Source organism: Eufriesea mexicana, unplaced genomic scaffold (genome assembly GCF_001483705.2).
Source record: "Eufriesea mexicana isolate 0111107269 unplaced genomic scaffold, ASM148370v2 scaffold2818, whole genome shotgun sequence".
Taxonomy (NCBI): domain Eukaryota; kingdom Metazoa; phylum Arthropoda; class Insecta; order Hymenoptera; family Apidae; genus Eufriesea; species Eufriesea mexicana.
In genome coordinates this window covers 524,139-544,953 of record NW_016910880.1, presented here as the reverse complement: position 1 = coordinate 544,953, position 20,815 = coordinate 524,139, and the positions used below count along the sequence as shown (strand labels likewise).

Genomic DNA, 20,815 nt, shown 5'->3' with positions numbered 1-20,815 from the left:
CATTAAGTACTCAGCCAATGAACAAAATATATGAGAACATGTGTAGAAGAAATTATAATTCATTTTAAGTATTAAATATACATATATAAGAAATTCTTTTTTATAATTTATTTGAATAATTTAAATAGGAAACAGATTAAAAAGTAATATCAAAATTTAAAAATTTTAAATAATCAATATTAGTTTCAATGGAATGTTCATGAAACTCGTGATGCGCCATCTACATATGTATATAAGAATATTTCTTACCTTTTTCGTATTTACACTTCAACCTATTAAAATTATACACATGGACTACATATTTAGAAATTACTCATACATTATCTAAATAATTGGTACTCAATTTCTTATCATTTTATTAAGGTAGGTGAAACTATAATTCACTATGTATTTAACCAAATATTAGTAAAAGATTGTCATGACTTTTCTCACTTTACCTCAAATGAACTGAATGTTAGTTATAACACAATTTTGCAATCAATTTGTAGATATTGAAGCGGCTATTGTTATTATTTTTAGTGAAAATTTTTAAAACAATCATTGTTAAATTACAATTACGCATGATTAAAATTTAGTTAATTTTTAATAGTTTTATAAGATAAATTGTTTTATTATGATTAACGGGATATTTTATTATGTGACTATATCATTAAAATTTATTATTTGAGTAATTCAAAAAAATATACGAGTTAAGTAACCGAATAAAAATTGTCCTGAATTTTGTTTGTATAATGCTCACATTGTGTTGTAATACAATACAGATTTTAAATTGCGCGCGCGTTTGTATTATTTAAATATAATTGTTAATATGAATCCATAAATTCACTATTATTTCTTATTTGTGTATACTTATATAATCATGTTTAATTATAGATAAACTACTTATAAGTAATACATTATGTATAAATCTGAGCCGCCACCACCACCTTATGAGTCATGTGTACCACTTGCACCACCTGATTATTCACAGACATTGGGGACACATCTACCTGCTTCAGCTCCAGAAACATCTTGTGCATTTTATTTTTATTTTATTCTAATGAAATCTATAATAACATTAAACTAATTAAGAAAATAATTGACAATATAAATTTCCATTGTTATTGTAGACTCAAGACCAACAACTACTATACAAATTATTCCACTTGGACCTCAGTCAACACGTACCACCTGTCCATATTGTTTTGCACAAGTTGATACAACAATAAAGACAGAACCTGGCATGATTGCTTATATATCTGGAGTTGTGATTGCATTAATGGGGTATACATACAAATTTCTTTTTAGTGATCAATTTAATACTTTCTAAATATTTTATCTATTATTATTTACTGTATTATCATCAACAGATGTTGGTTTGGATGCTGTTTGATTCCTTGCTGTATTGATGAATGTATGGATGTCCATCACAGTTGTTCTAACTGTAAAGCCTATCTGGGTCATTATAGGAAATAAAGTAACACAATATTAGTAACTATTGCATTTCACTTTAAAACCATTTGAAAGTTATGTATATATAGCAAACAATTTTTAATTTTTATAAATTAAAACATTTCCAATATTTGGGATATAAACAATCAGCTTTAAATATTTGTTATGTGAAAGTTTGCAAGATTGCACATAGTATAAAAAAAATATTTAATTTTTACTTTCATAAAAAGTCTCATTAATTTAAATATTAAAGAAATAAACAAATTAGATGAAAAAGTTCCTAAAAAATATTTTACTCGTTCTGCTTTTGAATGTCTTCATTAAAGATGTGTAGAGTAATTGTCTCAAATGTACAAAAGTTTATTAATAGTTTTGTTTGCAATAAATATTGCACAATATAAATTTTCATATGTAACATGTATATAAAATTACTTTTACATGAAGTAATATTAAAAGTATTTTCATCATTACTTGGTATTTTTTCTGAACATATAAATGTTATATATATAATATTTCTGTATTCAACTTGCACTAACAACTAATAGCAGTTGCTATTATATGAACTACTAAAAATCTATTTTGTAAAATTGTTAAAAATGATAAAATTACCCAATTTATATCTCTTTTTATAATTTAATGTTTTGCAATTGTAAATGTAATCTTTTTTGTAATTTAATATATATATTGAACAATATATGTACGGATGTGTATGTATGTATGAATATGTATATATATACATCTCATCGTACACACGTACGTACATACACACACGTATATATTAATAACATTGTATTATTAAAAATTATTTTTTAGAAATAAAGTGCACTATTGATTTTTTACAATAATTATAAAAATTTATATAAGTTTTCAAATAAAATTAAATACTTTGTAAGATATAACAAGAAAGTTATATTTCTAAAATAAAAGTATAAATTAATAAACTTGATATAAAATAAAATTTTAATTATGAGTTAAATTATTTATCCTTATTTTTTACTTTCAACGATTGATAATTTAAAGTATATTTTAAATGATCTAAATTTATAACACAATATTTTTTAATGTAATATTTATGTTTTTATATATTTTTTAATGTATTGTATATTAATAACATTATAATGTTACTACTACCGTAAAATGGAACTAATCTTCTGAGTAACCTTTATTGTTTTTTATTTTTATAAGCATTCAATTTTTGTATATTTCTAAAAATATATTATTATTATACATGAAAAATAAAATTATTATTCGATTAAATAAAGAAATAATTTAATTAACCAGTTTTCATTTTTTAAATTTGAATTAAACTTTGTTGATAAAATGTGGTCACATTTATGAAAATATATAACATCTATTAATGAATAAACTTATTTAAAATATTACGAATTGAACATTAACTTAAAGTAATTAATGATATTTCAAAATAAGAATGGGACAATAATACAGTGATTCTCTTTTACGTTCTATAACAAATCTAACCTTAATAGAAGTGTAATAAGTTATAGATGTGTCTATTTCTACTGTATTTACATGTAAATTTGGAAAAAATATTAGATTTCTTTTTATTACAATGTGGCATCACTCGAAATTGTTTTGTAATAAATTTGTAACAAAATGGGATAATTTTGTTTTTTACAATTGTAACAAAAGAATAAGACATAGCAGTTCAAAATCTACTGCAAAAAAAAACGAAGATGTTGATGATCCACTTCCTAAGGAAACAAAAGTTGTTATATGTGGAGGTGGTGTTATGGGTGGTGCAGTTGCTTATCATCTTTCACTTATGGGATTGGGATCTCAAACTGTTATCATAGAAAGTGGCAGGTATACTTCTAAATGCATATATTTTATATTTTATAAAAATGTATTTTTTCATATTTATTTTACCTAAATTTAGATTGGGAGGAGGGACAACATGGCATACTTCAGGATTAGTAGGAGCTTTTAAACCAAGTTTGGCACAAGTTAAACTTGCTCAAGATAGTATAGCATTATATAAAGAATTGGAAAAAAAAGGTTTACTAACAGGATGGAAACAGTGTGGCAGTCTTTCTTTAGCACGCACAAGAGATCGTATGACAGTATTTAAACGAATGAAAGCACAGTCTATGTGAGACCATTTTTATGTAATTGTATGTATTTGTATAAATGTACAATTTGCCAAGTATAAAGCATTATATAAATATTTTTAGATCACGTAATATTGAGTGTCATTTGATTACACCAAAGCAGGTACAAGAAATATGTCCATTACTACGAATAGATGATTTGGTTGGTGGATTATGGATCTCAGGAGATGGTGTAGGAGATCCATATCAAATTTGTTTAACATTAATAGAAGAGGCAAGGAAAAATGGTATTCCCAGTTTTTCATAAAATTAAGGAAATATAATGGTATTTAATTTTATGTTATAATCAAGTTAAAAATTTAATTCCTTAATAATTTTAGGTGTTAAAGTATTTGAAAATTGTAAAGTTACTAAAATTGTTACACAAAATGGTAGAATTGAAGCAGTAGAAACAACACATGGTACTATTGAATGTGAACATTTTGTCAATTGTGCTGGATTTTGGGCACGTAATGTAGGAAAATTAAGTGAACCATATGTAAAGGTTAAATATTTATATTTTGATTGTGATTAAATTTGCAAGAAACATTATTTTTCAATCATTTTAATTATGTACATCTTATTTAGGTACCTCTTCATCCTGTAGAACATTACTATCTGCATACAAAACCTATTAGTGGTTTAAATCCTATGACACCTGTTATAAGAGATTTAGATGGATATATTTATTTTCGAGAAAACAATGGAAGTTTATTAGCTGGAGGTTTTGAACCAGTTGCAAAACCAGCATTTGAAGATGGAACAATACCTGGTTGAGTATAGATCTTTACTTATCATTAATTTTAAATAAATTAAAATATTAAACAAATTTTTATTTAGAAAGTACAGAAGAAAGGTTTTTACCAGAAGATTGGGATCATTTTCATATTTTACTTGAACAAATGCTTTATAGGATTCCAAGTTTAGGAAATGCTATTTTAGAAAAATTATGTAATGGTCCTGAAGCATTTTCTCCAGATTGCAAATGGATAGTTGGTGAAGCACCAGAAATACGCAACTATTATATTGCTGCTGGTATGAAAACGGTAAGTGGAATTAAATTAATATTTATTTATAGAATTAATAAAAGATAATTTTCGTAGGTGGGGATATCAGCGGCTGGTGGTGTTGGTCGAGCAACTGCAGAATTAATAGTTAATGGTTCGACATCTTTAGACATGTACGAATTAGATGTATCACGATTTTTGGGACTTCATAACAATCGTAAATTCTTACGTGATCGAGTAAAGGAAGTTCCTGGAATGCATTATGCTTTACAATATCCACATCATGAATTCAAAACTGGTAGAAATTTAAGAATGTCTCCAATTTATCCAAAACTCAGAGAAGCTGGTGCTATATTTGGTCAAGTAATGGGATATGAGCGGCCAACCTGGTTTCAGTTAGATGATGATAATGGTAGATTTACTGATTTTTATAAAAAAAACATTAGAGATATCTTTTAGAATAAATTTCCTTGTAGAAAATTACTTATTAATATATCTGTATTATAAAAAAAGAAACTAGATTTTATTATACAGATTGCTTTGCTACACAGATTTAGAAACGATTGATGGATTTCAAAGATATAAGATAGCATACACAAATACGTTTAGTAAACCATCATGGTTTGAATCTGTTTCGGACGAATATGCTGCATGTCGTGAAACAATTGGATTAAGTGATTATTCTTCTTTTACTAAAATTGATTTATGGGTATGATGCATTGTTGTAAATAACATGAGAATATATTATTACACTAAATAATTTTTTAATGCTTTTGTTGTTTTAGTCAAATGGGATGGAAGTTGTAAATTTTTTACAATACTTATGTTCAAATGATGTAGATGTTCCAGTGGGAAGTATTATTCATACAGGTTTACAAAATTATCGTGGAGGCTATGAAAATGATTGTAGTTTAGCACGTATTGCTCCTAATCAGTAAGTTGTATAAATAAGTTGATCAAATTATAAGACATAATATATAGCCGTATAATATATATTTCTTTTGTATTTAAGTTACATGATGATTGCACCTACCATACAACAAACTCGATGTAAACATTGGATTAATCGTCATTTACCTACAGATGGTTCTGTAGCAGTGTCTGATGTAACATCAGCATATACAGCAATTTGTATTATGGGTCCTGCTACTAGACAGTTACTGTCAGAATTGACAGATACTGATCTAAACCCTAAAAACTTCCCATTTTTCACTTTTAAGGTATTTATTATTTATTATGGTATATTAATCATAATTAACCAATAAAATATATTTCTTTCATCAAAAGGAATTAGATGTTGGGCTTGCTAATGGAATACGTACAATGAATCTAACTCATACAGGAGAACTTGGCTATGTTTTATATATTCCAAATGAAGTAAGTATTCTAAACGTAAAAATGAAAATAAATTTTAAAAATAAAAACGAAATATCTCTTAAATTGTAATTTTTGTTTTATTTAATACTGGTTTATAGTTTGCTTTACATGTTTATACAAGACTCATAGATGCTGGGGCTAAATACGGAATAAAACACGCTGGTTATTATGCAACTCGAGCTCTACGAGTTGAAAAATTTTATGCATTTTGGGGTCAAGATTTAGATACCTTTACTACTCCTTTAGAATGTGGACGAACTTGGAGAGTAAAACTTGATGTATATATCTTTATTATTTATATAATTTATATATTAAACTGAAATTAATATAACGTTTCAATACTACATGTTTAATAGAAAGATGTAAATTTTATTGGAAGAGATGCCCTTTTAAAACAACGCGAAGAAGGTGTAAAACGAAAATATGTGCAGTTATTATTGAATGATCATGATCCTGAGTTAGATACATGGTGTTGGGGTAGTGAACCAATTTTTAGAAACGGGAAATATTGTGGAATGACAACTACTACAGGTTATGGATTTACATTTAGAAAGCAGGTATAATTTAATGTTATTAATATTAATATTATTTTATTATAATAATATTATAATTGTTATAATAATTTAATATTAACATTAATAATTTCAAAAAATTTTGAAAAATTTCAAAAGCATATAAAAAGTTGCAAAATATGTATTTTTTTATATAAAAATAAGTAATAAACTTTATTTAGGTTTGCCTTGGATTTGTGCAAAATTTTGATTCACAAGGACATCCACAAGAAGTATCAAATGAATATATATTATCAGGAGATTACGAAATAGATGTAGCAGGAATAAAATTTTCTGCAAAATGTCATTTACACAGTCCAAATCTACCTACCAAATTCCCAGATAAGGAAAGGGATTCGTATCATGCAACACGTGATCATCAAGTTGTTTAACTTTGACAATATAAGTTTCGAATTATGTACAGACAATGTGTATAAAGTTTAATAAATTATTTAATAAGTGACAATTATAAATCACTACTTAACATTTAAAGCAAAAGATCACGTAAACAACATTTTAATTAATCAGCTTTATCTTTCTTTCATAGCTACAATTCTTAAAAAATTACATCAATATATACTAGTAATTATGTACTATATTACAGATTTCCAAATGCACCATACATTCTGCAAGTACTCCCTAAATGACTTACATAGCACAACATATTAATTTTGGTACTGACTCAATGTACCACTTACTCATAATACATTTATATTCAATTTAACCTACAAAAATTCACTATTACTTCTTGAACACCCTTGTTGTCTTGACTTCCTCTTCTTCATTATGATACGCATTATACTGACATTTGTGCTATAATATTACAATGTCATGGTAACACACTGTTTCAAGTACACTGTTCGAAAGACACGTTTTGTAAGGTTGAATGTTCGTTGCTTTCTGATCGATGCAACAATATTTTTATTAAAATATTAACATAATAGTAGTCTCGCTTATTCTAGCTCAATTGATACACTTAATATACGGTTATTTAATATCTATCCACCAAAAGTTAAGCCCAAAGTATAGTACATCTATTCGTACATTAACAACTTTTTACACGCGACTCTTAATATTTATGTTCTTCTTTTTTTACTGTACACAAATCGACAATGAAAAATAAAGTGTCCTATCACTCTGGGATCTCCGGTTCAGGAGTAGGCTGTACTTGTTTTTGAACCATACACGATCGAGCTATCGACTCGAATAATCTGGAACAATACAAGTTGAAAAATAAGTAATATATTTAAAATCAGTATAACCAAATATATATAATTACAATAACTTACTTTTCAATTTCAGGTGCACAGTGAACAAATTCATGCGTCCAGAATTTATACGTTGGATTTTTAATAAGTTCAACAAAAGTAATTAGAAGACCCCATGGATGAGGTCTATTTACAATAAGTCTTTCAAGAAGAACTCTCGTAATTTGTTCTTGTATCGCTTCTGTATTAGCTTCAGCAAACAAGTACAAAAGTGTACAACTGAAGTAATGCGTATGACTATTAGGATATCGCAATTGATTTGCAATTGCATTTACAAACAAATAACGACCTTCTGTATCGAGATCAACTGCCAAGTTTTGGAATATATCCATGTGTGCAGAATGTGCGATAGTAGACATGTTAGGAGTATGTCCTTTACTACGAATAAAAGCTATTGCTTGTGTTCCAACATAAAGTACTAGAGCATTCATCAACTGAATATTGTAGCGAACACCAGCTTCTTGAGATACTTGTAAATTACTACGTAATTCAGAAAGAAAAGTAACTGGTGCACGCGCTTTTAAATATGAATCAAGTTCTTTTTTGAAACTTAATGGTTGTATCATAGACGCAAAATTGGTCAATACTCGTGGCGCATGAGCTATCTCTTGTAGCATATCAACTTTTAAATTCGGTGTAAATGGATCAGGTAACCGCATATTTCTTGGATATGCACTTAAAATAAGATTTTTCATTTGTATGCAATTGGGTGGAATTACATCGCAGAATCCGTAGTGATAATCACAAAGAAATTCAGGAAAATCATGTAATAAGACTAATAGTACTCTAAGAGTTCCTTTGTATAACAAAGTAACAGGCTTTGCAAGTTCAGCATTTCGAAGATATGGTGCAAGATACTTGAACAGATCAATTAAAAGTTGCGCATACATGCCCCAACATTTTTGTTGCGGTGTAATCGCAAGCATACGCCCAATAAAAACTCTATGTGACACTAACTCTAGCCAAGCATAACAAAATCCTGAAGCTTTGGCTGGTCTAAGTATATGTAGCGTATGGCAGAAAGCAGTTAATACTTGATAATTTACTGCTTCCAACACAGGCTCAGGAGCACAAAGTTCGAGGAAAAGCATAATGAAAATTCTATGATAGGGTAATTGTTGAAAATCGGTTCCTCGTATTTCATGGTCCTGCAGTAATACGCCAGCAACAATTCCCAAAACCTTGTTCAGTAAATTAATTTTCGTATGAGTATTTGTACTATCACCAGAATGTTTTACCAAAAGCGCGACTAAACGAACGAAAGCATCCAAAGAATGGAAGCATTTCGCACGAACAACAGATGGTGCAGCATTTGTCTCAGCTAAAGCACGATAACACAGATCAACACACATTTGAGTGCTTAATTTAAAGAATCTTGTTATGAGATCGTCGGTTTTGAGAATTCCATGAATGTTCATTTGATGAACAAACATTCCAAAAGCTTTTGTAGGATCACGAGCATGTGTTGGACTATGATGCATTGAAACCCATTCACGTAACAAATACTCTGTTTTTTCCATCAATCCGGGTGGATCGTCAAAGTCACGAGCCTATGGAAAAAAGAAAAACAACATAAATTGTAAACACAAATGTGTGTTCTTGACACCTTAAGACTGGCAAAATTTACTTACTCTCACCTGTAGAATTCCAGAATGAATATGCGCTGTAGGACCAGCAGGAGCTCTATCTGCTAATACTCCAGGATCATGATTAGCACGCAATGATTCTATTAGACTTGTCAGTCTAAAGAGTAAAATCCTGAGGAGTACATAAATTTTATTTTAATTAATTACACATAAATTATTCTATTAAACATTACTATATTATTAATAATTACCCTTCAGGTGGTGCTCTATGATGTGCCATTCTAGCAAGTATTTCAATTGTGTGAAACAGGTCAGATTCGGTAACATGTGTTGTTTGTCTTTCATCAATTAAATAAAGTTGCACCAATTGCATGGCAAACGCTGTTGCCATGGCGTTGCCAGAATCTATAGCTTGAGCCAAAGCTAAATCATACTGTGGAAGACTAATTAAATGAGATCTAAAAATAATAATAAGTATGTTATTTATATCTTATTGTCTAACTGATACAGTAATTTAGTAATATATTAGGGAAGATGAATACCTGATGAGATAATCGACAGCTTCAAAATTATACCGAAACTCTTCTCTGCATTCCGTTAAACATCGTGTAACATGTTTATTTGTCCATTGCATTCCATAAGCACGTGGATCTTGAAGACATTTTAAAATGCGTAAATGAAGTTCTCTATACCGTAATATAATTTCTGAATCTATTACACCGCTGGAAATGGTAGGACCATCTAATAATCCTTCTACAGCCTAAAATTATGGATATGTAGATTGAATATAATGATTGGCATAGTTAAATAATATATCTTCTAATACTTTACCTTTTTAAGTAATGTCATAGCAGCACCTGCATCTCTTGATCTTCGTGTTAGAATAATGGATTCCAAAAGACTATGGAGGGCAGCATGTTGTGGAGGAGGTGCAGCTGGACCCATTGCAGCAAGTAACACTTCAACTTCAGTTGCAAGCTTTTCCAACATAGCTCCAACTTCGTCATTACTTACTGCTGCTGCATATGCGGCTACCTGTTGTGCTGTTGCTACTGCAACTGCTGGGTTAGCAGCAAATGCAGTTATAGCAGGTTCCTTTAAAAGAACAATATTCCAAGTAAATAATATTATACAAAATTAAAAGGTATATTACATAGAATACATACTGTAACAGGTTTTGGCATTAATAGACTTTGTGTGTCTCGCTCAGAGAGTGGCAAAAATCCTGGAATATTTCTTGCAAATTCTTCATAAACAGCCATTTGTTGGGGAGTCACTCCACCAACTTTTAATCTTATTTGTTCAGGCATTCTCTCTGCTTGATATTTTGCTAATGGATCACAATATCTTCTTCCCTCCTGTCGTGCAATTTTTCGCAATTCGATTTCATTTAATAAACGTTTATCCATTTCTGGAATTGCTTTTTCAATAGCTGTCTTTTGTACAAATGCACAAGCAAGTTCCATATTATCAGCAGCTACTACATTAGCTGCTTGTTCTGCGAGTTCTTTTTGTTGTGGAGTCATACTCAGTATTGCAGTTAAAAAAGATTGTTTTAAATTTGTACTAATCGATGCTAAAACTTGATCACGGCAAGTAATCATAGCCATTCCAGCAGTTAAATTGCGAACCATATGTCTTGCTGCTGTTCTCATTCGTACTTCTTCTGGATCTAATGCAAAGTCTTTTCTCACAATTTGTTCACTAGTAGTTAGAGCTATTTTGATCGATCGATCGACTACAGGATGAATCCATTCTTGAATTGCTCTCTCAACAGCTGGACGAACAAATTGTTTTAAATGTGGATGTGTTTGAAATAATGGTAAATTATTATTAATGGTGATATGTTGAGAAATATTAGCAATGCCTGTTACAGATATATCCATATAATTAAAACGTGGTTCTGGTGGACCAGTAGGTAAAGAGGGTGTTGTATTTGCAGGAGCCGTTTGTGGAACAATAGTTCCAGTTGTTGTAGGTCCAACTAATTCTTCAATAGGGCCTTGAGTTTGTTGCTGGTTGTTATTTGATTCAGATTTTTTATTAGGATGTGATAACTGATATTCCAAGTTTCGTAATTTTTCTGGATCTTTTAAATAAAGTGCAGGCTTCAATTCACCAACATCGATACTTAAATTTTTGCATAATACTTCGATTTCAAATTTTAAATTAAGTTTTAAATCAGGTTCCTGATGTAATTCTGCTAATACATTCATAATGGCCATTGTCCAAGGATTAGGAGGACGAAAAACACGACTTTTTGCACAACTTTCAAGCACTTTGGCCACAAAGGGAACAACATAAAGAAGTTCTTGCTGGCCTTTGTGGTATGCTTCAACAAGTAAACTTTTTAGGTCTATATCTATATGTAAAATAGGTTTATTTCTGCCAAGTGTTAACATTCCTAACCAATGACCTAGATTTTTTAGAAGCGAGCGATCAGAAAAATTTGCTATCCCTTTGTCGCTTCGTAATAAAACCTTTATGTTTCTAAACGTTTCTCTAGTAACCATTTTATACACTTCTGGCAATTTTAAGCAGTCCAGAAAATTTGAATATAAGGCATGAAAATTCAATTCTATGCTTGCACGTTTCATTACTAAATACTGAGCCATCCAAGGCCAATACTCTTCCGTGACAATTTCTCGAATTTCATCACATTTTTGTTGTAAATTGAGTTGACTAAGATTATTGAATATGAATGCTGTTTTATCTTGTAAAGCTTCTGGTGGTGTTGTAATTTTTTCTTCTTTATCTGTTGCTACTAATAATGTATCAATATTTGTTGCATTAGCAATGGAAGGCTAAAATTAAAAGAAGATATTATAAGTAACAAAAAAATTGCACTTTATAATTCTGAAATTTATAGTTTACTTACTCTGGCCGAGAGAGAGGTGGTTGGTGTTGTGGATGATTTCGCTTGAGTAGTACTTGTCGTTATTGTTGTTGTTGTAATAGTTTTATATGGTGTAGTAACCGGTGCCAGCATAGCTGCTAAAGTTTTTGGGAGGACTGGACCTTGAGGTCTTGTGGGAGGCTCCTGCCCCTGTAATCCATATTCTATATACTCAATTAAATGCGGTGGGAACTCACTGAAATGTTGAATTGCTCTGACATGCTCACAGTATGTTTGGTAGTCTTTTAAACGACTCTTGAAACGATCCAGAGCTGTTATGCCAAAGTAATACATCTTGCTGCCTCCTGATTTCCTAAGTGCATCCAGTACAAATCTTAGAGCTAATCCAAGTGTCATACAGCTATTAATCAGTCCTTTTTCGATAATTCCTCCGAATAGTTGTGCCGTAATTTGCAACTCTTTATCTGGGTATTGTGGAAAAAATCGGTATTCCTCGAATAAATTTCGCAACATACAGTTGAATACTTCTCTCTCTCTCTTACTACCAGAGTCTTGAAACTTTTTTAGCATATCAAGAACTTCATCAATTGATAACGTAGGATGTGGCGGATGATTGTATATCCGTTGAAAGTAACTATTTGCTTCATCTTCAATTTCTTTGGAAACATTTTGTGCCATATCAGGAAATAAGTTTGATGTTTCGGGTATTCTTGCTTTTTCAATGCCTGTTGGTGGCCCAAGTCGTCCCAGTCCTCCAATCGTTGTACTACCAGGTAAAACAGATGGTCCTTGTGTACCAACTGGTCCTGAATGTAATTGTGAAGATAATGGCAACATCGGAAATGGACTTGGAGAAGGTCCCATAAGGCGAGAAGGAGAGCCAGGTGCTGATACTAACGGTCCAAGAGCACCTGGTAAATTAAACGCAGAACTACTGGGTGGACCAAGGCTGGAACCCAAACCCATAGATGCAAGACTTGAACTTAAATTCCCAAGTGGGTCCACTTGTTTTGAAGAAAATAACTGTAAAATTAAATAAGGTACATTTTAGTGCTTATAAGTAAATGTAAGAAATTATATTAATTTCGATACCTGTCCTCCTAAAGTTGCTGGATTAAAAGATTCTAATGCACGATGTCGTAAAACTCCTGGCGGTGGAGGTCTACTCATTGTACTTTTACTCAACATTAAACTACAATTTTGTACCATTGTCATTATTGCTTCAGAATATTCTTGAGATACACTACTGTTAAAAAAAAAAAAAAAAAAAAAAAAAAAAAAAAAAAAAAGAAAGAAAGAAAGAAAAAAATTAGGATAAAATATTTATTATGCTGATGATACATGTAATAAAAATACAACATACCCAGCACACACTTGCAAGCAAGCAAGCATTGTTGTTAGCGTCTCTTGTGGAAGTTGACTTGCTTTTGGTACTGTAAGATCTTCTTTTATACCAGGTCCCATTACTTGAGGGCAACGTCTTTGTAAAAACTTTACACAAGCAGTAACAAAAACTTCTCCTTGTTCTCTGATTTTATCTGTCAACCATTTTTCTAATTTTAAATATTCTCTTCTTGAAGCCAAACAGGCTAGGTCAATAACAAATGGATATGATTGAGCAGTTAATAAATGAGTTAATGCTTTGAGGTCCTGAGCAACATCAAGAATACGAGATAGTCTTGTTTGATCATGATCTCCACGTATGTACCATTCGGCCATAGCATGCATAATAATAGATTTTATTTTAACTGTATTTCCATGCCAAGCATGATGCAGAATAACAGCCGAATTTGGATGATTTCCGAGAAAAATAGGCATTAATGTACTAAGTAATTCTTGTCTGAGTCTACTAATAGGAGCATTAATTTGTAGTAATGCTAATACAAGGACATCAGGGCAGTGTTGAATGGGCCATTTAAATATTTCTTGAACTGGTCCATATAGTCCTCTTTCTGCCATATGCAAGAGTAGTTCAACTACATTTAAGGATCTCCAAGTTTGTGCTTCCTTACTATCACTTTCTGGTGCTGCTTTCAATACATCAACAGTTACTGAATGATATGGATAATCAGCAAAGCAAAATATATCAGGGCACTTTAAAATTTGCTGCACTAGAGAAAACTGTCCTTCTACATTATCCCAATAACGATAAAAAAGTTCCACAGGAAACATATCTAAAGGATAACCTAATCCCAACCTTAAACCTGTGATTAACAAATTCAACCCTTGTCTATCTTTAATAACAAATTCTGCATGATCCAACTTAACGATTACTTCATTCCAAGATAATGTTGATTGCTGCAATTAATAAAAAAAACTTAAAATAAAATTTAACATTTAATTTAATATATAAAGTTATTAGATATCAATTATTAATGCTTACAATTTCTTTTAAAGCTTGAACAAAAACTTCAACATTCCATGTAGTAGGAGCAGTACTATCACTTGCTTTTTCCTTATTTGTATCTTGTGCAGCTCCTGAATTACTCCAAAACGATTGCAATCCCCCAGCATCATCAAGACCATTACAGCTACGTGCCATGTGAGCTAAAACTCTTGCAGCACATGCTGGAGATATTTCTCGAGCTCCTAAACCAGCTAAGGTTGATCGACATTCTTCAACACTACTAGTGAATCCATATCCTAATTCCATAATCAATTCTACTAGAGAATTTCCATCCTGAAAAGAAAATTTTTAATTTACAGTATAATATAATAATTACATAATAATAATAATTATTTATATTACCATTTGATTAACAGCCATGTTTAATTCGATTTTGGCTTGCGGAGTTTCCCCGTTGTCTGGGTACAAGAGTGGTGCTAGCACCACTGGTACCAGCTCACGGGGAAAATCGCGCCTTAAATTCTTGAGAAATTTTTCTTTTGCTTCAGATGAAAGGCCAAATTGATTGGCTGAATGTAAAGCCTGAGATAATATTAGATGAAGAACTTCAGGCAATGAATCGTGCAATCCTTCCTCGTGATGTCTATTGCTTGTCTCAGAATTAATATAATTTTTTATCAATTCAGGTAGCTGTTTTTTTACGTGTTCTACAGCTAATGTACGGATTTCAGTATTCTCAGAATGCAGTAATGCAATTGCAAATGCAACTTCTTGTACTAGAGTTAAGCCAAGTACTTTTTTTAAACGTAAAAAAAACTTTGGTGATGGATTCAAAGTCTGAAAAGTAAAGTTAGAGTTTACAAAAATTTTCTATTTGAAAAATCTATGTAATAAAACGAAACATTTAATGTATATTAATTTATAATTTAATATATATATATATTGATTTTGATAATCTTAACCTAAATAAAAAGTAAAATAAACCTTTTGTTGATGAAATGGATGATCTATAGCAAAGCACAAATTAGAAATAAAGGAAGGTTTGCTAAGAAGATTAGTACACTCTTGTTTTAGAAGTTGCACTTGAAAGTAATCTTTTGCACTTGATTCTGGTGGCTCTCCAGTTGAAAAGTCGATGCACGAGAGTAAAGAGCGCAGCAAATGTCTGTCTGCCTCCAAACCCTTCCACTGCACCAGCTACAATATAATAATAAACTTTAAAAGAAAGAAATATCATAGCTAAAATATCTACATAGAAGTAAATATATTAAACACGACCTCTATGACATTATTATATGTCCAATAATAAAAATAAAACAGTAAAGATTATAAAACATTTCAAAATAACTTCGAACAAAATAAATATTTCACAACTTTTATATTTGTTAAATAACTAAAACATTATTAATATTAATGTTCTAGAAACAAGCGTTGAAGAATTTACAGAGTTTCATCGTTCGAAATAATACGTTGGAACACATACAAATTACGGAAAGAGGCTAAGTTCAAGATGTATTTCATGCCGCGTGAATATTCAATCGCAAATAGTTGTAAAATGAGTATATTAACTTGTATATAAATCCACGCTTAATTTTTTTAAAAAGAAAGTTTATTTTAATAAATGGCGATAGATGGAATCTGTAATAATATTCACGAAGCATATTGCGCTGTTTCGAGGACGGCGTGTGATGAACAGAAAGTGGAAGGGGTGGGCATAAGAGATGCAGTAGTACAACAGGTTTTTTTTCTACTTACAATTGATATTTCTTGGCAGCTGTCTCGAAAATTTTTCTTATTTAAATTCGCAACCAAATAACTGATTTGTGACAAAGTAAAAGACAATGAGTCCAGGTTCATAGTTCCATGAATACGACCTCGAAAGCTTCAAACGTGTTTGAAGCTTTCTTCGGTATCCACGAATTGCCTCCCCGGATTCTCTCCTCGTTAAAAGCATGAAAACTACATTGGCACAGTCCTGCGACCAACATCGGGATTAATATTTTGAAATACAATTTCAAACCAACGTCATGGCGAGCACAACAAGATAATACTGAAAACGTAACACTACTTCAAGATCACACCATACAACCAGTCACACTCTACTGGTCTCTTTTTCCATCTACTTCGGTAGACTTCTACCTCTACAAGACAGCCGGTTGAATGTTTCTTTAAATTACCGCTAGAGAGCGTTAACATACAAACCAAAATCTATTGCATTTTCGTATTCCATATTACTAGTTTTTATATAGTTATAATAAACCTTTTTACATATTCAGTAATGAAAGATATATAAATTTGTTTTATTTTAAACTTATATGTGATAAAGAAAAAAAACTTAAATTTATTTTGATTTTGGTTAATTAATTGTATATACAAGTTGACCAACATTACTGTGATTATCACTTTTCTAAAAAATAAATCCTTACTAAAACTTCTTAGACAGTAATAGTAAGTTCTTATAAAATTATATTCGGATAATAGCGTTAACTGCACAAGCAATAATGACACTCTATTAAATAATTTCGACATTCTAAAATAAATCGTAATAAAAATGGTTCGTGTGAAAAATATTATAAATATAAAAGATGTTTATGTTTATGTATCCTTTGTTTTATATTTAAGTTTCAATAAACATATTATTTGTTCAAAGAAAAGTTTTACATAAAATTTGATATTTTTGTAATTTAATCATTTTATTATTTCAAATTATTCTTATAAAAGATAGGAATTTTCTGATGTCACTTGTTTCAGACATGTTTTTTCTTCATAAATAAGATCATTATAGAAGAGTAAACTGTAACAGAGATTTTTTACATTAATAGATTTTCTTTTATTATTATCTAAAAATGGAAATGTGTACTTTAAAGAAAGAAATACTTGAAGGAAAGAATGTAAAAAAGAAAATGAGGTGAGATTTACCCATATGTGTATTTGAAAAAATAATCTAAAAATAATAAAAACAACTGTAGAATATATTAATTTATTTTAATTTATTTATATTTAAGTAAGGCACAAATGCAATTAGCAATAATTAAAAAGAAACAATGTGATGCAAAAGCTCTTACAATCATTGAACAACTTTTAGAACCAAAAATAGATTCTCAGTGGCTTTTATACAATGTAAGTATAAGCTATTTAAATACAATGTAGTTATTTAAATAATTTACTTTAGTAACATTTACTTTAAATAGTCATGAATTTTTATAGTTAAGATATATTAACAGAAGTCATATGGAAGATGTAATTGAAGAAAGGGCTATAATTAAATTATGTGGTTATGTGCTATGTAATAATGCATTGACAACAACAATTAATCAACGGTATCATATATCAACAAAGAAAAACAAAGTTTATGATATAACTCGACGTAAAAATTTTTGTAGCTCATGTTGTTATGGTGCTTGTAATTATATTTTGGAACAAATGCTCACAAGTCCTTTATGGTTAAGAGATAAAGAAGAAATACCAGAATTTAAAATATTAAAAACTATAGATGAATTAAATAAAAATACAATTGGAGATGAAATTTATTTGACTGATGTACAAATGGTATTGAATCCTAAAAACATCGATGAACATATAGAAACCAATGAAATAGGCAAAAATTCAAAAAATGTATCTTTTAGTAAATGTCCAGAAATTAATATGTACAATGAATATATAATAAAAAATAATGAAAATATGCAACGAAGTAATATTATTAAAAAACCCAATGTTTGTACAGAATTTCCAAAAGACATTCATGCAGAATTTAAAGATATGAAAAATGAGTCTGTTAACTTAAAGAATGAAGATACCATTAGCGAAGAATGCTTGAAAGATAATAATGTTAAAAAAATACCTATTGTAGGAAACAATATTCTACTAAATAACACAGTAATTCAAGATAATAAAATTGTAAATAAGAATGCTATTGGTTTAAGAGAAGATAAAAATCAAAATATAAAAAGTACAGAACAAAATAACTTATTTGAACTATCAGAAACAGAACATAATATAGCTATCACGAAACAAAATATTATTATTAGTAATAAAGATCTTGCACACAAAATAAAACAAAATAAATGTGAAGATTATAAACATAAAAGTTCTATTAAAAAAAAACAATCAAATGAATTTTATAATCTTGCAATGCATATTGAGCATAATATAAGGGAATGGATTACAAAAGATACTATTTCTTTATTATCAGGAGAAGAAGATATTAAAAATCAATTATTAGAAAATATAGTTCAGCATGACAAATATTTGCATCTGTGTAAAAAATTAAATAAATTGCAGCTAGAAGATGAAAAAGATGATCACATAAGTTTAACTACAAACAGTTTAAGACCCTTACCACATTTGTCAACTCTTCAAGAAGAGGGCAAAAAAATGGAATTAAAAGTATGTTCAATCTAATTTAAGTAACTAAAAATAAATAATATAATATAATAAAAAATAAATTATAATTCAATTATAATCATTATTTTTAGGTTCGAGCATTTTATAAAGGAAGTATGGTGATAGAAAATAATAAGAATGATTCTGAAGTTGCTGAACAGGATAATAATTTTACACCAGTGTTACCTTTAACAGAGACTCATGCACCTAAAATGCTACGACGGCGGATATTTTTAGATAAACTTGGTAGAATGTAATATGATCTTCTATGTTTCTTTAATATCTTAAATTAACAGTTATATATATGATATAACTATTATTTTTTTTATAGATTACCTGATTTATTATGTGCTTTAGCTAGTAATAAATTACCACAGTATACATACAGCAGTGAAAAAAGTACTTTAATTAAAGTATTAATTAACACTTTCTCATTATCTGCTGCAAATGTTATTTTTAAAACAACTGAATGGACTCTTGTAGGTCTTATCATCATTAAAATGTAAGTACTGTAATATAATAAAAATATATGACTATTATAAATAATTAAAATAAATAATTAAAATGTATCATATTTCGTTTAGGTTGAGTATGATAGATTACGAGTTAAAAGTTTTATTGGCAACCAAACAGGCATCAATGTATATTTCAATGATTTTAATGTCATATAAGTTGGATTCAAATTACTTGGACAGACTAGTAATGGAACTAATTAATAATACAGATATATCAAATATAGATAATGCTGTGAATATTCATGTAATTTAAATTATGTTAATATTCGTTTACTTTATGTATATTAAAAATATATACATTACATTTATTAATTAGTATAAAAATAGAAGAGTGAAATGAAAATAGAAGATACATTTTCATATATGATTTTAGACATTTATGTAAAATTATGACTGTTTTATTATTCATTGAATTCATTATTCAGTAAGAGTAGAAAAATCATATACAAAGTAAAAAAAGACAACTATTCATAAGTAAAATTATTTAGTCATATTTTTGAATGTATTAATACAAAAAATTGCATTATGTCGTGTTTACAATGAGCAAGAAGCTGGTGTAGGTACACCAGTAAGAGGAGAAGTTGGACATTCGAGTCCTAGTGTATCCATTTGTGCTGTTGTTGTTAACTGATCCTCTGTTGAACGATTTCCAATTTTATCACGTAAAGCTTCATAAAGACTATGTACTGCTTCATTATGCTTAAATTACAAATATAATTATGACATTATATAGTTAATATAATAATTTTATATATTTTTCTTAATTAAGATGATTTTACCTGACTAGTTGGTTGGAGTGCTTTCATTAGTGCATGAAGTCGAGTCGGCGGTAACTTCGGATGGATGTACCAAAGTAATTTTAATAAATGTCGTGTAACATTATCTCTACCTAATCCGGCTAGAAAAAATTCATCAAATATGACTGTACAAAATGATTCATTTGAAAATTCATCAGCCATATTTAATATTAATAAAGATACCTGTAAAAGCATGTACAATTTAATTTTATATTACGGAATTATAATTATTATACAATTAATAATTACATAAATTTTATACTAGATAAACTTACTAAAGTGTGTAAAAAGGGATCTTCAAATGCACGTTGTGCTTGACAATTTGGTAAAGTAGTTAATACTCTCATTAAACCCCTAGCATCGCCTCTTCCTCTTCCTACTCCACCACCACCTCCTACATGTAATGCATAGTACATAGACAAAACGGCAGCAACTCCAGAAAGTTGTGCATATGCTTGACAAACATCAGGAGGAGGACCAGAATGTTCTATTATAGCAATTGCACTTTCTCTTTCATCAGGTGGAAGTTTACAATTTAATTGTCTTATCTGATCATCTACCTAAAAGATAAAAATTATTATATATTAA

General features: G+C 29.5%; 5 protein-coding genes across 6 annotated transcripts in view; 3 read left to right on the top strand and 2 right to left on the bottom strand.

Moving 5' to 3' along the window:
• The first annotated feature begins 243 nt into the window (after positions 1-243).
• On the top strand, positions 244-1,518 carry LOC108550437 (cell death-inducing p53-target protein 1). The gene is made up of 4 exons (XM_017904182.1): positions 244-363; positions 874-1,013; positions 1,110-1,263; positions 1,350-1,518. The coding sequence occupies exons 2-4, from the start codon at positions 899-901 to the stop codon at positions 1,453-1,455; spliced, it is 375 nt and encodes a 124-aa protein (XP_017759671.1). The 5' UTR covers positions 244-363; positions 874-898; the 3' UTR covers positions 1,456-1,518.
• A 1,483-nt stretch (positions 1,519-3,001) lies between these two features.
• LOC108550433 (pyruvate dehydrogenase phosphatase regulatory subunit, mitochondrial) lies at positions 3,002-6,894 on the top strand. The gene is made up of 14 exons (XM_017904178.1): positions 3,002-3,255; positions 3,329-3,541; positions 3,624-3,787; positions 3,881-4,044; positions 4,128-4,311; positions 4,380-4,585; positions 4,643-4,958; positions 5,098-5,255; positions 5,332-5,480; positions 5,559-5,766; positions 5,834-5,923; positions 6,022-6,201; positions 6,280-6,480; positions 6,657-6,894. The coding sequence occupies exons 1-14, from the start codon at positions 3,002-3,004 to the stop codon at positions 6,864-6,866; spliced, it is 2,697 nt and encodes an 898-aa protein (XP_017759667.1). The 3' UTR covers positions 6,867-6,894.
• Positions 6,895-7,098: 204 nt separating this feature from the next.
• On the bottom strand, positions 7,099-16,653 carry Not1 (CCR4-NOT transcription complex subunit 1). 2 transcript variants are annotated; one of them, XM_017904191.1, is made up of 14 exons: positions 16,288-16,653; positions 15,517-15,729; positions 14,935-15,369; positions 14,569-14,865; positions 13,549-14,483; positions 13,278-13,431; positions 12,207-13,208; positions 10,495-12,132; positions 10,160-10,423; positions 9,871-10,088; positions 9,580-9,786; positions 9,374-9,500; positions 7,764-9,292; positions 7,099-7,685 (listed from the first exon to the last, which is right to left on the bottom strand). In XM_017904191.1, exons 1-14 carry the CDS (start codon positions 16,387-16,389, stop codon positions 7,607-7,609), a joined length of 7,200 nt encoding a protein of 2,399 aa, XP_017759680.1. In that variant the 5' UTR covers positions 16,390-16,653; the 3' UTR covers positions 7,099-7,606. The 2 variants fall into 2 exon arrangements, with proteins under 2 accessions (XP_017759680.1, XP_017759681.1); XM_017904192.1 differs by having other exon boundaries at positions 13,278-13,428.
• A 679-nt stretch (positions 16,654-17,332) lies between these two features.
• LOC108550422 (putative RNA polymerase II subunit B1 CTD phosphatase Rpap2) lies at positions 17,333-19,683 on the top strand. Its single transcript, XM_017904166.1, has 6 exons — positions 17,333-17,440; positions 17,538-17,652; positions 17,740-18,918; positions 19,008-19,168; positions 19,247-19,417; positions 19,500-19,683. The coding sequence occupies exons 1-6, from the start codon at positions 17,379-17,381 to the stop codon at positions 19,681-19,683; spliced, it is 1,872 nt and encodes a 623-aa protein (XP_017759655.1). The 5' UTR covers positions 17,333-17,378.
• A 264-nt stretch (positions 19,684-19,947) lies between these two features.
• Positions 19,948-20,815, bottom strand: part of NELF-B (negative elongation factor B) — a 3,300-nt gene continuing 2,432 nt past the window's right edge. The window contains exons 5-7 of the mRNA XM_017904180.1: positions 20,503-20,787; positions 20,210-20,410; positions 19,948-20,129 (exon numbers count right to left, since the gene is read on the bottom strand). Coding sequence (XP_017759669.1) covers positions 19,965-20,129; positions 20,210-20,410; positions 20,503-20,787 — 651 coding nt within the window. The 3' untranslated portion in view covers positions 19,948-19,964. The remainder of the gene's footprint in view (positions 20,130-20,209; positions 20,411-20,502; positions 20,788-20,815) is intronic.